The sequence below is a fragment of the Acanthaster planci genome, linkage group LG04 (genome assembly GCF_054643075.1).
Source record: "Acanthaster planci isolate LZ-2023a linkage group LG04, COTS_SCS, whole genome shotgun sequence".
Classification (NCBI taxonomy): Eukaryota; Metazoa; Echinodermata; class Asteroidea; order Valvatida; family Acanthasteridae; genus Acanthaster; species Acanthaster planci.
The window spans coordinates 14,731,078-14,747,199 of record NC_141780.1 but is presented as its reverse complement, the minus strand read 5'-3'; the positions used below and the strand labels follow the sequence as shown (position 1 = coordinate 14,747,199).

The 16,122-nt window shown below is 41.7% G+C and overlaps 2 protein-coding genes across 3 annotated transcripts; one reads left to right on the top strand and one right to left on the bottom strand.

Annotated features, from left to right (window-relative positions):
• Nucleotides 1-52: 52 nt before the first annotated feature.
• LOC110974117 (3-beta-hydroxysteroid-Delta(8),Delta(7)-isomerase-like) lies at nucleotides 53-5,068 on the bottom strand. 2 transcript variants are annotated; one of them, XM_022225491.2, is made up of 4 exons: nucleotides 4,526-5,068; nucleotides 2,512-2,548; nucleotides 2,204-2,346; nucleotides 53-1,527 (listed from the first exon to the last, which is right to left on the bottom strand). In XM_022225491.2, the coding sequence occupies exons 1-4, from the start codon at nucleotides 4,836-4,838 to the stop codon at nucleotides 1,292-1,294; spliced, it is 729 nt and encodes a 242-aa protein (XP_022081183.2). In that variant the 5' UTR covers nucleotides 4,839-5,068; the 3' UTR covers nucleotides 53-1,291. The 2 variants fall into 2 exon arrangements, with proteins under 2 accessions (XP_022081183.2, XP_022081184.2); XM_022225492.2 differs by lacking the exon at nucleotides 4,526-5,068 and adding an exon at nucleotides 2,948-4,451.
• Nucleotides 5,069-8,361: 3,293 nt separating this feature from the next.
• On the top strand, nucleotides 8,362-14,823 carry LOC110974080 (3-beta-hydroxysteroid-Delta(8),Delta(7)-isomerase-like). Its single transcript, XM_022225431.2, has 4 exons — nucleotides 8,362-8,944; nucleotides 9,475-9,511; nucleotides 9,981-10,123; nucleotides 13,196-14,823. The coding sequence occupies exons 1-4, from the start codon at nucleotides 8,644-8,646 to the stop codon at nucleotides 13,417-13,419; spliced, it is 705 nt and encodes a 234-aa protein (XP_022081123.1). The 5' UTR covers nucleotides 8,362-8,643; the 3' UTR covers nucleotides 13,420-14,823.
• Nucleotides 14,824-16,122: the final 1,299 nt, after the last annotated feature.

The following is a 16,122-nucleotide window of genomic DNA, read 5'->3' as shown; positions in this document are numbered from 1 at the left end:
CATAGAATCTCAAGCATTACAAAGAGCACCAAATTTCTGTAGAGAGAGAAACTCATTTTTTTAAAATTCAGTTTAATGATTACGACGCAAAAACATGCCTTGACACCGCTCGACGAACAGGGATGTTTTGTCTCTTTACACGAGAACAATATTTTGCCACCATCTGATCCTAAATCGCAAATATCCACTCGCCCCCTACCGCCCCCCCAGGTCTAAGTAAAACAAAAGTGAGATTTCTTTCTCCAGTCCAAATTAGTATTCCGTAAGATTTTCATATGATGCAAGATATGGGGCGGAGAGCACCCCCCCACACACACACCTTTGTGTTGGTCAGTGTTTGATCAGAATCTCAGGAATTCTTTACAGAGATCTAGGGGGGATGTGTTAGGTACCAATAGTCTAGAGTGTGTACATGTATAGGGATTGGACATGTGGGGGGGGTACCCATCGGCCCCATATCGTGCACGGTATCGGGATTCATTTCAGTATGGGAAACACCTCGCCCTCGTAATTCTCACAATATAAAATGAACCCCCCCCAACATCACAATGGAATAAAAGTGTTTGAATAGAGTTAAAAACTAAATCAAAAGTTTAAAAAGTGACTGAAATTCACAACAGTGAGCCTCCATAAGTTTGCAACGCGTTGGCCAAACACAGCGGGTGAAATCTGTCGACCCTCTCCGAACGCGCATTGGGTTGACAGATTTTGCGCACTGCGACTGGCCAACGAGTTGCCAACTCTTGGAGGTGCACTACTGTGAAGCACACATATTACTCTGTGCATTTTCTTTATGAAGTCCCTAATTTCCGCAGATTCAGCAGCATATCAGTACCTACAAGAAAGAGCAACTTTTTTCCTTACTTTGATTCCGGACCAGAGTGCTTACAAGATGTTTTTTACTGGAGTTTATCAACTTTGTGCGTCAAAATAGTTTTACACTCGTTTTATTTCATAACGGTTCACAATGTTAAAAAAACCTGTTACCCATTCCCAGAAAATGTACACGAACTACTTTTAAAAACCTATGTTAAAATCTGCATTTTTAATAAAGAAAAATTACCGTGGCAGACTGTCAAAATTATACAAATAAGTTTATGATAAAGTTGTGAACCAAAGTAGAAAGCTTTATGTTGCGTTCACAGTGGATTTACTGTTTACACTGTGACCAAAAGAAAACAGATGTATTCAAATTATGTTGCTCATGAGTATCCCCAACCTCCGCTGATTAAATGCAAAGTCTGTGTTTTTACTCATCCCCAAATAAATGTTAATATACGCCATTAGAAATCTATTTCTTCTTCTTGGACTTTCCTTGGCTGTCAGACGGTGGCATGAAGCCGTTAGCTTTGTCTAGCGCCCTCTGTGCCTTGTTTAACTCCTGCCAGGATTGGCGGATGAATATCGGCGGGAGGATGACCCAGGGCGCGTTGAAGCCGATCACGTAGAGCCAGAAGTAGACGGGGTGGAATAGCGGGCCGTGAGCGAAATCGTCGTAGTATTCGGTGATGAAGTAGATCAGAACCCCTGTTTGGAAAAAAGGGAAGTAAATGGGACATCTATGAGCAAAGAGGAGGACAATGGACGCACATGATCCCCTCCCTACCTTGTGATTACCGCTGAACAGTTGGATTTCATGACACAAAAAAGGGGCAGGGATGAATCAATCCCGTACATCTTTTCGGTATTGGGACATCTCGTACCCAAAACAATTCGTACCCGGTAATAAAAAACGCACTTTAATTGCACTTAACTTGATTTACGATTTTTTCATAAACGTGCCCGAATTAAAACGCTTTAGACAATATCACCATAGGTTGACTTTGGGCGTCGACCTCCAATCCTGACCCCCAGGGGTCGGAAAAAACGGCCTTCTTGGCCAAGCCACTCTAGGAAGAAATCAGTAGTCAAGGCATGATGTGACGTCAGTACTGAGGTTTAGGTCAATGTTGTTGACACTGATCTCTGTACACTGGATAGGCAGCTCAGGTAACTGCCTATGTGTGAATTGAAGTGACCGCGCGGCCATCTTAGGATATTCAATACTTCAGTCCATTCACTAAAGTGCATTCATGCACGGCGCTAAAGCCGGTGACTTGGAAAATGCAATTGTATTGAATAGCCTAAGAGGGCCGCGCAGTCACTTCAATTCGCAGAGCATAGTTGCCTATCCGGTGTATAGAGACCAGTGATTGTTCATTACCGTAGGTTTGGCCAATCGAGACGGCGAGCTGCATCACGTAACGCATTGGATGCCTTGTGGTGAACGCCCAGACGGTTAAAAGACACCCGGGTCCCTCCAGCCAAGCCGTGATGGTTTCCATGACAATGGTGCATGTGTCATTTCTGTGACAAGTTAATGATGGCAAAACGTGACTTACATACACGGTACAAAATAATCGTTAAGTCATTGGTGATGGATTGGCAGACAAAAATTATACGGAGTTATTACGGGACTAAAAACGACCAAATATAACGGTTGACTTTGAAATATACTTTCAAAAAACTTACGAAACGTATCGACTGTCTCCCTTTGCATATTCCTTCCCTGAAATATGAAATAACAACTTCGTTAGTTACTCAGTTCAGTGAATAACATAAGGTTGTTGTATTGCGAACAAAAACCAATAAGTTGAAAAAAAACTCGTATAATAGTCAAGCTTGATGCACGACATCGCACTCAAGTGATTGCACCTCGCCTGGTTCATTTGGCTGGCCAAAGCTAATTTGGGGAGATTTGTAAAATGGTAAATGCTGTGGATGGTGGACCCTGTTGTAGGCTAAAGAGGAAAAGGCAATCATCGTGGGAAGTAGCGGAGTGGGCAGAGAAAGCTAGGGTCATCCCGTAAAACTGCCGCTATTGTCGACGAGATGTCGTGCAGTGACCACTGACAAATTACGTGGCTTATCGTTCACGGTCAGACATGCGGAGTTGAGATTGGCTTACACATCTGCGCGAGGATGTGGTCGCTGCCGGCAATGCTGGCACTTGTCAGGGTGAGATACCCCTCTAAGATCATGTGGATGAAGCCGCACAACCCGAACCAGCACAGGGAGGCCTTCTCCCCCTGGGCCAAGGTGCGGCCGTACCGGTCGCGTTTGAGCAGAATCCAGGCCAGGGCGTAGATCACAGCAAAGGCTCCCAGCCCCACCGTGAGGATGTACTGGAGGGACAAGGTGTTCTCCCTGTAGTGGGGCAGGTGCATCCCCCTGGGATAGTATGGATGGGAGACGTTGGACGCCATAGCTGTAAAGGCATAGATTATCGTATAGCCCACCCCGGTCTATCACGTTTAAATACCGAATACAAAAAGTTCAATCATGCACCACACACACCGCGTAGGCCTACTGTGAAAATGTTAATTGGCATTACGGTGAGCAACCATGCATTTATTTTTGGAATTGAACTTGTTCATTCAGTGAGCGCGGTCCAAAGGTTAAAGGTAATAATTGTTGTCAAAGAGCACGACACATGCTCAGCCTCTGGGGAACAAATCCTAAATTAAGAACTTGAGTTATCGATATCATAGTACGGACAATAAACAACTGGCTTTTGCAAATGATGCTCATGCCAATTTTAGACTTCGGGACTCTATTTTAAGGACAGCACCCGTTATTTTGATTTTATCACCGTTGCATTAATGTTGTCTTTTTTATAATAGTGCGGTGTTCTTTGAATTTTATGCAACCCAGGGCGGACTCATTTTACGCGGGGGTGGCTCTCCTGGGGTAATCGAGGCTTGTTATGGAGGCAACACTGACGCAGCGTTTACCAATTTAATTCGTATTTCAGTTCCCCGGCCACCCCTACAAGAATAAATCCGCCAAGGAGCCAGAAACTTTCCAGCATATTTTAGCCCCAGCGCCACAGAGCATTTTCTACACAGAGTACAAAGATTATTCCTATCTCAGACTGTTACAATTTTGGAGTTAATTTCACAGTGTAAGGGGAAACTTGAAATTACATTGGCGAGGGAAAGTAACGGTTTCTGTCACTTGTGTGATGGGCCTACAAATTGTTTTTTTCTACGCGTGATGGAAAATAAAATAGGTGCAGTGAAAACCTACAACTCAGACAAGTGTTTGTGAAGGTTTGGTCAATACAAAAAGTCAATTGGCTCTCATAAAATCCACCGGAAAACAACGAAAACACACCAGACTAATGCTTCAGAGGCAAAGAAATCAAAATTTCATTTGTGCCGCTTTCTGTGGGCCTCATAGATTTCAACAAAATGCACATTTCGGTTTTACAATTTGATTTCAAATTCAAAGGTGATGCTGACAGCGCTATTTCCTGAAACGTAGACCCAGGAGTTGAATGATTGTTTATTGTGAGAAGCAGAAATGGCACAGACTAGGTTTTGTGTGCGTGTGTTTTCTAATGGGGCATACCTCTGGATTTACAAAAAGCAAATAAGACGTGTTCTCCTTAAGTTCTCGTTGGCAATATTTTACAATCAATAATTAATGGAGGTGCACGCTGTGCGGCGGCCTGATACTACGTAATATAGTGGCAGGAACTTACATATCTGCGCTAGTATATTGTTACTCCCTGCAATTGTGCCGCTGGTCAGCGTCAAGTACCCCTCCAGTATCAAGTGAATGCAGCCAGACAGCCAAAACCAACTCAGCTTGACTTTCTCCTCAATCCTGATGAGGCGACCGAACCGATCTCGCTTGACCACTATCCAGCCAGCCAGATAGACGGCTGCAAACACGACCACGACGACAGCCACCACCACATGGAACGGCAGCGCGTTCTCCTTGTAGTGAGGAAGGCTGAGATCGAGTGGATAGTATGGGTGGGAAACATTCGTATCAGCAGGCCTCGACGCCATTTTGGAAGACACTGACCTCTTGATTTTTTGCCAAGACGCTACAACAGTTTGTTTTGAAGCAAGGTGTCGTACAGCTACCGTGTGCAGCTTAATCAACCGTCGGCAAGAGATGCATACAGTACATGTACACTGACGGAACGGGTCTGACTGGGTTTACAGTGTTCACGTATAATGAGTTAATGGCTGTATGATTTTATTGTGCAAGTATCGGACCATATACCGTAGACTTGTTTCAGTCCTTTTTGAATCCCTTAAAAGTGCAAGCTCGCCAAAGGGGTTAAACAAGCGCAAGAATTGTGGACGATTTCGGCAGTTTACATCGCTCCATGCTTCCACAAATGTGATAAAAGATTCTGTCATACTTTATATTCCAAGGGTAAAATTCAAGTGAAATGTCCAGCACAAAGTTACTTTCTCTGTCTGAAATTAGGGACGGAAACCGTGGTGATTTTTTTTCCAGTTAAAAATGACGGATGAAAATATTTCACTGACAGAGCGCACTGCAAACGTTTCCCCCTACATAGGAGAATGGCCGATCGAAATATGAATTGAATAGGCCTAATTCGCGAATGGCGCCAATTTGAATTTGGCACATTAAGTTCAGGTGTTCTACATGTGAAATAACTTCACAAAAGAAATGAGTGCGCTGTCTCCAAGCTCATGACATCTCGAGATTTTTTTTCTGTCTTACCAGACTCCTTATCTGCCCCTTTAGGTTTTTTACAATGCACATCCTTTCTGCTCCTATTGGCAGGGTTTATCAATAATTTTCTCTGTTTTGTCGCGTATTTCTTTAATTAAGTGTTGATTGAAGAAAAAAATCGAAATTCCGATGGCATGTGCGTTTGATCATGAAAATAAGTGGCAATTGGCTAAAATGAAAATCCATGCAGAACTCTCTTAATATGATGCCCATGTCAATGTTGAAAGCTTAACACTACGGAGACGTTTCGGGTTGTTGACAGGCAGGGAAAGGATTAGCTTAGGGGCGGAGCACAACCAAACTGGGGGAGGAATTTGTTTTGGTGGGGGTGGGCCAAAAATTTAGCATTTGTTTTGTAGCCTTTCAAAGCCTGTATAAGGAAGGAAAATGAACTAGACCAAAAAATCGCATTTGATTATTTCTCGAATTATACTTGTGGCCTTTTTAAGAATAGAACGTCCAGTTTGCTGAGTACGAGTACGCGTAAAAATCACATAGCTGTGCCAACGCATTGGATACGGCTGTTTCACAATAATGCGGCACCAAGAGTTTGCAACGCGTCAGCCAATCACGTGCGCGCGAGATCTGTCGACCAAATGCGCGTTTGGAAAGGGTCGACAGATTTTGTGCGTTGTGATTGGCCAACGCGTTGCAAATTCTTGGTGGTGCACTATTGTGAATCGCCCGTATTGAAAACATGCAAACGGGAAAAAGGCAACAAGTGCAATAATATTTTCCCGAATGAAACAATGCTTTCACAAAATATTAGGATGAATTAGGTCGATGAAATAGTGAATTTGCAGGGCAGCTCAGAAAGATCAATTCCATACATGAATTGTTGGACAGATTGTGATGCATAATTTGTAGGACAGAATGGTGAACTAAGAACGTATGACGAAAACGCAGCAATGGACAATGAAATTATATTATGGAATATCTAAAGTACAAAGTTGAATAAAGCAAAGCAAAATGGAATGGCGAAATTGCCGAATAGTATACCGGTACTGAAATTGCTGAATGGAAGGATGAATGGTGAATTTGTCGGATGGAAGGTTAAATTGCCAAATCAAATGATGAAATCGCTAAATGGAATGGCAAAACTGTAGAACGAATGGTGAAAAGTAACGAAACCGAAGATGCATTACCGATCGGACAGCAACGGTGTTCACTGGATTGAAGTCCGAAATTATCAAACAACTGTCGTGGTTTTTAACTTTTTGGGAATTTCTTTTCAGTTTGAAACTTAATGGAACTGATGTTTCTGCGGAAGACAACGGTTGTTAAATAATGGGAGACTCTGAGACGCTTGGTGGCGGCAAACAAACCGGCCCTTTTAATAAGTTCTGACCAAAGATCGTATAGCGCGGTTCTGACCATGCGGGTGTCGTCCTGATCTGAGCAAGCTTGTATAGTTCTGAGCATGCGCAATACTGTGAGTGTGAAGAAAGACCACAAACATATAAACGCAGAGACCGCCAGATCCTATTCAAAACTATACAGGGGTTTTTCATGACCTGCACAGTGCCCGACTTATTATGGACAAATTCACCCCTCGTTATAGGGAATTTACGCACAGTTGAAGAATCCCAGCCATAAACTTCTATGAAAACATTTTTTTTTATTGCAAAACAAAATCCTCTAGGGCCTATTTACTTAATCTGACCCATAGGGATTCAAAACAATGCGATTGCAAGATTTGAAAAGAAAAGATAGCAGTACCGATGAGCAAAAAAGTGAACCTATTTTTAGAGCACATAAACAAATACAGGCAATGTAAGTGCGTTGCTCGTAATGCGCACTGGACGCGCTGTGATACATCGCTTCGCTCATACATTGTTTGCCCATACTTGTCGAAATCACCGTTATACGCTCAGGACTGCATGGACTGGCGGCCTATGCGTTTATTTCTGGGTCGTTCCATAAATTTTGGGGTCCAATTTTTTCCCCGTATGTCTGGCATTTGATTTTAATGTTTAGAACTCATTGTTTAATTTCCAAGGCTGAATGATTGCTGCAAATTACCTACCAAACAAATAAAAATAGTTTGAAAGCAATTTCAGTGATACATTCCTTGTCAAACTGGTCAGATGGTATGAATGTCAGAGGTAACACAAACGGAAAAAGGTCACACTTTGGACCCAAAATTTATAGAATGGCCCATGTCTGCGAGAAGGACCACAGAGGACCGGTATGTCTGCTGCCACCAGCGTCTCAAAGTCTCCCATTGTGAATTGACTTTGACTTCGTGACTTTGTTTCAAAGAAAACAACTTCAGTTGAGCTTGTGCAATTTACCTTATGGTGCCGATCTTATTCCTTTTTAGGAAATGAAGATTGGGGAAACATAACAGAACCCTGTGAAAGTCAGAATGCTCATTCTCTGAGCGTTTGCAACGAGTTCATACGTCGGAGGATGTTAATTGGCGTAAACTCAGCATTTTCCTTGCCGCGATGCATCCCGTTGGACATAACGAAATAGCCGTTGTCTTTACGAAATCGAAAATCATCTCCTCAAAGCATCATCAAATTTATGCGGATTTTGTTGCAGCTGGGTTTTTGTTTTCCTGTGCAGTTTTGGGACACCCGGTGTACCTTCCGCATGACATTACAGACAACACAACAGGTTGGACAATATTGCCACCGATCATTTCCATCTCATTAAATCTCTCTGTGCAGGTGCCCTCATATCTTGCTCTTGTTTTCTTGAGTGGAAAGTTCTGACTCGAATTTTGTCCCATTTCTTTTTAAATAGAATGTTGTGGATCTTTTTATTATTCCTTTTTGTGGAGGTAAAAATGTTTAATAAGATGCAGAGTTGCATAGGTGACAACCTTGGCTATAATCCGGTCATACAAAGTCAGGATACTGGGTATGGCATAGTTTAAGAACAAGATAATAAATTTAAAATGTAGTAGTGAAAGGAAAGTTTGTCGACCCTTTTGCTCAAGGATACTTTTGATTACCTGTAGAACTGGCTATTAAATGAAGAGGATATAATAGTCAGCAGACATCTGTGTTGTCGTCAGTTGGTAAGGAGTAATTTGTTCCGAAAACACCGCTTTTTTGGCGAGTCACTAAGTTTAAAATCACTTAATGAAACACCATGGCCTCGTTCAACATCTCTCATCCCTTTTACCCGCGGGACGTCCCCGTCCCCCACTACGTACCGAACACCTACCCCACCCACCTGCTGGTGCCTCCGCCTCTGGGCGTGTTTGCGCTCATCTTCCTGGCCGTGTGGAGGCTCTCTCGCACGGACCGCTTCGGCCGGCCGCTGGGCGGCTGGGAGAAGGCGGCGCTGAGCTGGTGGGGCCTGTGCGGTTGCATCCACATGATCATAGAGGGATTCATCAGCCTCAACAGCCGGACCTTTGCCGGACGCAATGACATATTTTCTCAGATGTGTAAGTTTTAGAGCCGGTTTTTAGGCCTATCACTTCTTCAAACTTCCAATTGGTTTTTGTGCAGTACGGATATCTAGGGATTTCTTGAAAGTATCTTTGAGCTAAGGTTAAGTCCTGTGACGTAAACTTTACACGAAATTATTCCTTCTGAAACGCAACCATGGGCAAAACCGCTCAACATGACGCCATGTACGTAAACGTTGTCAAATTGAAACCCCTATATTTGTGTAGGAGAGGCAGTTGGGAATCTTTGTTGGATTCAAGGAATGAACAAAAACACGAAAAATTTGGACAATTTGACCCCCGCAGCGGTTTACAGGGTTCGTGTTGTTCCCGCATGTGGTATGATTTCTAAAATTATTTCCGGGTTTAAAATGGCAGCAAACTACGCATTAATGGGTGTACTTTTCCCATTGAAGGCAGGACTTGCTTTCATCAAAATATTGGAAAAGGAGAGCAATGTCATTAGTTTTATTACTTGTGAAGAATGCCATGCAAATCTGAATTCACTGTTTGTCTCGTTTCCACAGGGAAAGAATATGCCATGGGAGACAGCCGATATGCACAGTAAGATTTGCACTCTCTCTCACTTCTTCTGGCTTTCCAAGGAGGGTTTTGTCGCACATTTGTGCCAAAGGTTGATGGTATTTTGGAAGAATTTGCCCATCGTTTTCCTTTTGAAGGAAGCATCGGCTGTTTTTACACGGTTAAAACGTGTGGTTTATCTTAGGTTCAGAGTTACTCTCCATGCAGTTGCTCACGGTATACTAACGTTATGCCTTGGATATACAACACTTTACAGAGCAGTTCATGATAACTCTGGGACCAAAAGGTACCCTTATACATTGGAAACAAAACTATAAAAAGTAATGAAATCGGAAGGTGCCCCGACAAAAAATTACAAGAGAAGGTCAAAAGCCTTCGGGTGAAAACTATCCCCTGTTGACGGCATGTCGAAAAATGGATTTTATAACGAAATAATCTTATTCCCCCTTTCCTTATCTGTATTTCTGATATCCACCTTCATCCTGTGCAGTGGTGACGCCTGTATCACCATCATGGAGGGCCTAACAGCGTGGCTGGAGGGACCCGGATGCTTCATCATTGTGTGGTCCTTCCTGAATAGACACCCAATGCGTCACGTGCTCCAATTTGGCGTTTCTATCGGCCAATTCTACGGTAAGACAGATCAAAGTATCAGTCACGAATATTCAAAACGCAACTTGAAATTGATACTTCCGTATTGAAAATGTTTCCATCTCGTTTTGCTGCATCAGTGCCTAGATTATAAGTTGACTTTGATTACGTCTGTTTCGTTTTGTGTGGTTTAAATCCACAGAAAGGGTTTCCGTCAAGCGGCCACCACGGCCTTACGACTATCATAATTCCTCCCGTGCTGAAAACTTTCCACTGATTTTCACTGATTTTCGTTCATCAGCATTTGCGCTCGTAAATATCTAAACTGTAAATTGCCCTCTTTTCTGTAATCTTTTCTGTAATTTCCGAATGTGTTTTTGAATGCTTAGTGCAGTCTTTTGCACTATGCTCGATAACGTTGGAACACCGACAGGTTTGGTATCGTTGGTTTCCTGTCCTCACAGGACACGACGAGCTTATTAGAGTTTGTGAGGTAACAAGTCGGCGTCTTGGTGCCCACCGCCCGTAGACCTTTTCATTTTGTTACGTCACAAGCGCAGTTTTTGCCGGCCATGTTTGGTAGACCTATGGCTGGCCATGTGTAGAAAACAAAGAAAATCATTCTTACAGTGTTATGAAATCTCATGCAATTTTTCGACTAAAAAAAAGTGGGGGCCTATATCTACGAAAACTCTGAGGGCCTACAAAAGTACAGCAGTTTCCTATAAAAAAAACACGCGCTAAAAGATGAGGTTTTCAGTGTCACTCTTGATTGTATTTGGCGAAACTCTGAACTAGTCTTTGCTTTGCTTTTATGTCTTTCCCACACACTTTAAACCTTTCTTCTTTCAAATTTGTAAATGGTTGATTTCAAGTTCGTCTCGGAAATTCATGAACTTTAATTTCATTGGTAGCCCATTTTTGCAATTTTGTTCAAAAACTTATATAGGCCTAAATACCACACTTTTTTCCACAAGACAATTTGATTTCATAGTCCGCAATATTTGTGACATGATTGTATACTGTCCTTGGTGTTTCTGCGCTTACATATGTTCATTTCAATCTCTTAATCATATTTAACTTATAAATATTGGGCAAGTATGTGTCTTGTTTAACATAGTTCAAGTATAGGTTTTCTCGGCCGAATTCGTCATCTTCCTATTCAAATTTATTATTGTTTATTCGTATTCCAACGATTTTGTAAACCTAGTTGCTCCCATGTTTCTCTTTCATAAGGTGTAGTAAGGTGTAGTAAGGTGTAGTAAGGTGTAGTAAGGTTCAGTAAGGTGTAGTAAGGTGTAGTAAGGTGTAGTAAGGTGTAGTAAGGTGTAGTAAGGTTCAGTAAGGTTCAGTAAGGTGTAGTAAGGTGTAGTAAGGTGTAGTAAGGTTCAGTCAGGTGTAGTACATCACAGAACCTTCAAATTCGTTTACAGGCGTCGAATGGTGCACTGTAACAAATTCAATGTACAACTAATTTCATTCAATTGATCGGTGTATAACGGCCATTCGATTTCGCGATGGGGGACCGGAATGTGAATTTCCCCCCAAACTGTATTTTCGTTTTCGTCTATGGGCAATCATCTTCGCATCTTGAGTCTTCCAATTGGAAAACTTCAAAGTAAGAGGAATATAAGGCAACTTAAGATGCGATTCGAACAGAAAGGGAGATTATAAATAGAAGACACGCAAGAAGTGTGTCCCACGTATCAACCTGAATGTACATGTGTTATGTATCCCAAACAAATTAGACATCAAGAATAAAATATATTTCCTCCAGTACTGATTGCCCGTGTAATCAAAATTTAGAGATGAAACTCTCCCTGGATCTTCATCACGGATTCTTAAAGAAAGATCCTTTAGATCCTTTACTGATTTGTAATTTCTTTATTTCAAACACAAGACACACACTCAGTAAATGTGCCTGCATGCAAAGATTTTTCGGATTACCGTAAACAATTCCTTGTTTCTTTTTTGCCACAGTTTTAAACTAAGTTTTTGCTTGAATGTTTTATTCTATTTTTCTCATCCTTTTTAAACATTTCGCCACACCGTCCATTTGTAAAGGGATCTCTACCCGTGAACCAAACGTTTTCTTTCTTGAAATATTGTGCATAAATTTGTCCCAAAGAATAAAAAAGGATTATAAGATTTGACGTTTAAAGAAAAGCACTGCACGAATCTCATAAATGCTTGCCGATTCATTAAACGGAACGCCAAAACACCGCGGGAGTGTCCTTGCAAATTAGAATGATTTTTGCGGGTTATTCCAAATTGAACGCTGACCCTTCACTTTTTGCATAACAAGATTGTGCAATGTCATACTTAGAATGAAATTGAATGGTCAATTTTGCTCATTGAATGGTGATCTAGATCTTCGATGTATTTTCGTGCCAATTTGAACGAGACTGTCGCTAATTCGTGTGGGAAGATGATGAATTTGCCCGGGGAAAATCTTTAATTAGTAAGCAAGACGTACAATTTGCATTTCATGCAAAGAATGAGTAGACCTGAAAAGCGAAATGTATTGATATTTTCACATCTTTCACGAAGAGTCGATGCAGTTCTTCTTGTCCTTTGGGTTGGTTGGTTGTTCAATCTTCAGTTTCTTGTCTTGAAATTGACAGTTTCGAATATCATCCGATGAATTCCATCGAAATACACTGGCAACTGATATGACTGCGCGCAGACTAATTCAGTCTTTGACAATGCGCACGCGTGGTCATCATGGTGAAAGGGATGCGGATGAAATCTGACGAAATCGAGTAGACAAATGATCGAAAATTAGTTCAATCATTGATCATTTGCAATGACCATGGACTGCATAAATTGTAGCATTCGTGCGTTCCGGTCTTCTCAAGACAAAAAAGAAGGTATCTGCTCGTAGATTTGAACGGGAAAGTTTGAAAAAGTAGGCCTACGGGAAATCTGTATGACAGTGTCTCCTCCATCGACAGCTTCGCTTACTAGCGGTACGGAGTAGTTTCTGGTGTCTTTAGTAGGGTCGATGGAGAACTGGTGCCTAGGGCCTACTGTGTACTTTATCTCGACCTGCATCATAAACCTACTGCCATAGTATCTCCTACTTGGCAAATCATATCCTTTTTTATTTGACAGGTACCCTTCTGTACTTCTTCACCGAGATCTTCGACGACTTCGCCCACGGCCCACGCTTCCACCCTTACTACTGGTGGTTCCTGGTCTTCGGTCTCAACTCTCCCTGGCTGGTGGTGCCCCCGATCCTGATATACCAGTCTTGGAAGGAGTTGACGAAGGCGCAGAAAGGACTGGACAATGCCACCGGATACAACACGAGCAACGGGAAAGAGAAGATTAGATAAGCCAGTTGAGGTTCCTCTACGAGTACAGAAGATAATGTGAGCAGCACGAAGCAGAGCTAGATGCCAAATTTGTGAAAGCTCCATTACATTGCTGTAGGTAAAGAAAGGTATATCTGTGAGATATGAAATCAGCTTATCAGGATGGGCCGACAATGGACGCACTGGTGAAATACACAGTTCAAGTTTAAAACTTCACACCTTAATTGACTCTCGAAAGTAATGGGTGTACATCAGCATTAAGAAGTTAAATTTTAGCCTTAAGTTTACGTTGGATATTTCTGTTACAAAGCTGTTCACGACTCTTAAGTCCTTGCCTACCTCCCCTAACATTCCTTTTCAATTTCCAAAATTTCATCCAAATTAGCATTGGTAAGACTCATTCAATTTGAATTTGAATGCAATTTGAGAAAAGGAAAAGGTAGACTTCAAACTAGAGCTCGGAAATATTATTATGGTAATCACTATTCAGCTGTAAGTTTGTTCAAAATTGATATTATTAACGAAGGTTACTCATATTGCCTGGAACCATGGGCCCACGGGCACCAGCATTTGTTTCCAGGCAAATATTGCCGACAATTTGGCACGTTTGTGCATTTACAGGTAGTATGGGAATAAACCCTTTTCGACATCTGCAATGCCTCTATGGGTTTGGATAACAAATAGGCAGTGCATTTTTTGCACACCTACCTATGAGAGAGGTGTACCTGCAAAACGTGAATTTGTTTCCAATTCACAACATACCCCGTTTCAAGCCATTGTCTTCAAATACAGCGTCGCATTGTAGCCTATTCACAAACTTCGAATTTTAAAAGCTTACCCGAAAAAGAAAATTCCAACTTTTTGTACGGACTGAAATCGCGAATATTAATGAGCTAGTAGTGGCCAATCTGAATCAAGACTTGTAACCGATTCATTCTGCATTGACCAATCACGTTCATCAAATCACCCTTAATTGTCCTTAAAAAGACCCTTACGGGTGAAATGGTTTCTTCTAATAAGATTTTGGAAATTTTGTTTTTTTAATTTGAAAATATTTCTTGTAAATGTGTATGCATCTGCATAGACTTGAAATCAAGTCGTTAGGCGGTCGTGTTTGTAGTCTAGAACAACCGATATGAGCCAGCATGCTGAGCCGGCTGTTCACCGTCGCGTTGCCCACGACTGATCCAGCATGCCGCGCTGACTCGGCCTGGATACGACGCGTAGTCGTGATGGGATGTTCAGTACCTGGTTTCTAGGCACGTCGGTGAATACCCGCTGTGCCCGCCTAACAACTTAATCGACCTGGTTTTGGAAGGATATTCATGAATGCAACAACTATACTGCATATTCATATCTTTCCATAGAGAGTGCCAATAGTAGCTCACGCTACGTAACAGACTCATCCATTTCGTATATAGGGATGCCAATATTTTGGTTAGTGCCAGTTTCTTTATATCTTGCATAATATCCCTTTTACTATGACGCGTAGAGACAAATTATACATAACTATTCAGGAACAAATCTATTAACTTTTTGGGGGGTTAAAAAACCCGATGCTTTTATGGTAAATCATCTTTTTAGAATATTATAAACACCCCCTTCAATGAACGAGACTGTGATGGTTTTCAATACACCAATCAAACTGCCCAAAAATAAATATTCATGTTTTCGGGATTCTTAGCTAATCAGAGTGCTCTGTCCAATTTTGGCAGCAATCCCAATATGTTGTGCACAAAAGGGATTGCAGATTGTTCAAGTCGGTAATTGGGCACCGCCGGACACCGCCGGAAAAAAGAAAATTTTAATTGTTATCTGACCGGCTCAACCCCCCGCCACATGTTCATGCATAAAATGCATTGCTTGTTTGTTATCCATTGCGAAAATCGAAACGTTTTAACTGGGTAGCAGGTGTCCCATTAGGCCACCTGTGCGCATGTCTGTCCTGAGGACAGGCAAGAACAAATTTGAACAGGAAATTGTTGCTCGTTTACCAAACCCTTTTTTACGTAAAACTTTTAAACTGGAGAGCAAGTCCTCACATTAGCTTGGGAAATACCAGGTGCAGTGTGGATCAGATGGCATCTGGGGGCGTGGGTATTAAAACCTTTTACTGGTAGTAGAGGAAAGTTTCTTAACCTTCACTCGGAAGAGACTGACTGATATTGCCGGGTACCCCACCATGGGAAAACACTTGTAGACCTACCCGCAGAAAAAACCCTACAGGAATCGTGTAAGAGAAGCCTATAGTACGTGAAAGACGCATTCAATCCGTCGAATTCACCTGATCCAAAAAGCTCAACAATCTTCAAACAGTTAGAACTAAATTAGTGCGGTTAATTTGTCTTTACAGTAATTATTGACGATGAACGAGAGCATGTGAATTATCAGTAGGACGATGGGAATTCGGCGCGTTCAAATACACTTATTTATTGAGCCTTATCCTGCCATTTTCACGTACAGTTTCCTTACTAGTTTATAATTTTCTTGCTGTAATGGTCCTGGCATAAGGGACGTACACCCCTCCTACTTTAAACCATAAGTTCTGGAGAAAAGCAAACGAATTTAATCAGTAGAACTAGAACTCAAAGAAGATAAATGTATGCAGAAATAACTAAGATATGGATAGATTTTTTATTTTTAACAATTATGGGAAAAAGTTGCTAGAGGAAATATGGATCAATCATGAATAACAAGATGACCAAGGTAAAAAGAAATAGTGTT

Coding starts and splice junctions, on each gene's coding strand:
- LOC110974117 (XM_022225491.2), bottom strand. CDS start 4,838: ATGGCGTCGAGGCCTGCTGATACGAATGTTTCCCACCCATACTATCCA. Junction 2,347..2,511: donor GGAGACAGTCGATACGTTTC/GTAAGTTTTTTG, acceptor AACTTGTCACAG/AAATGACACATGCACCATTG. Junction 1,528..2,203: donor CTCGATTGGCCAAACCTACG/GTAATGAACAAT, acceptor TTTTCCAAACAG/GGGTTCTGATCTACTTCATC.
- LOC110974080 (XM_022225431.2), top strand. CDS start 8,644: ATGGCCTCGTTCAACATCTCTCATCCCTTTTACCCGCGGGACGTCCCC. Junction 8,945..9,474: donor TGACATATTTTCTCAGATGT/GTAAGTTTTAGA, acceptor TCGTTTCCACAG/GGAAAGAATATGCCATGGGA. Junction 9,512..9,980: donor GGAGACAGCCGATATGCACA/GTAAGATTTGCA, acceptor CATCCTGTGCAG/TGGTGACGCCTGTATCACCA.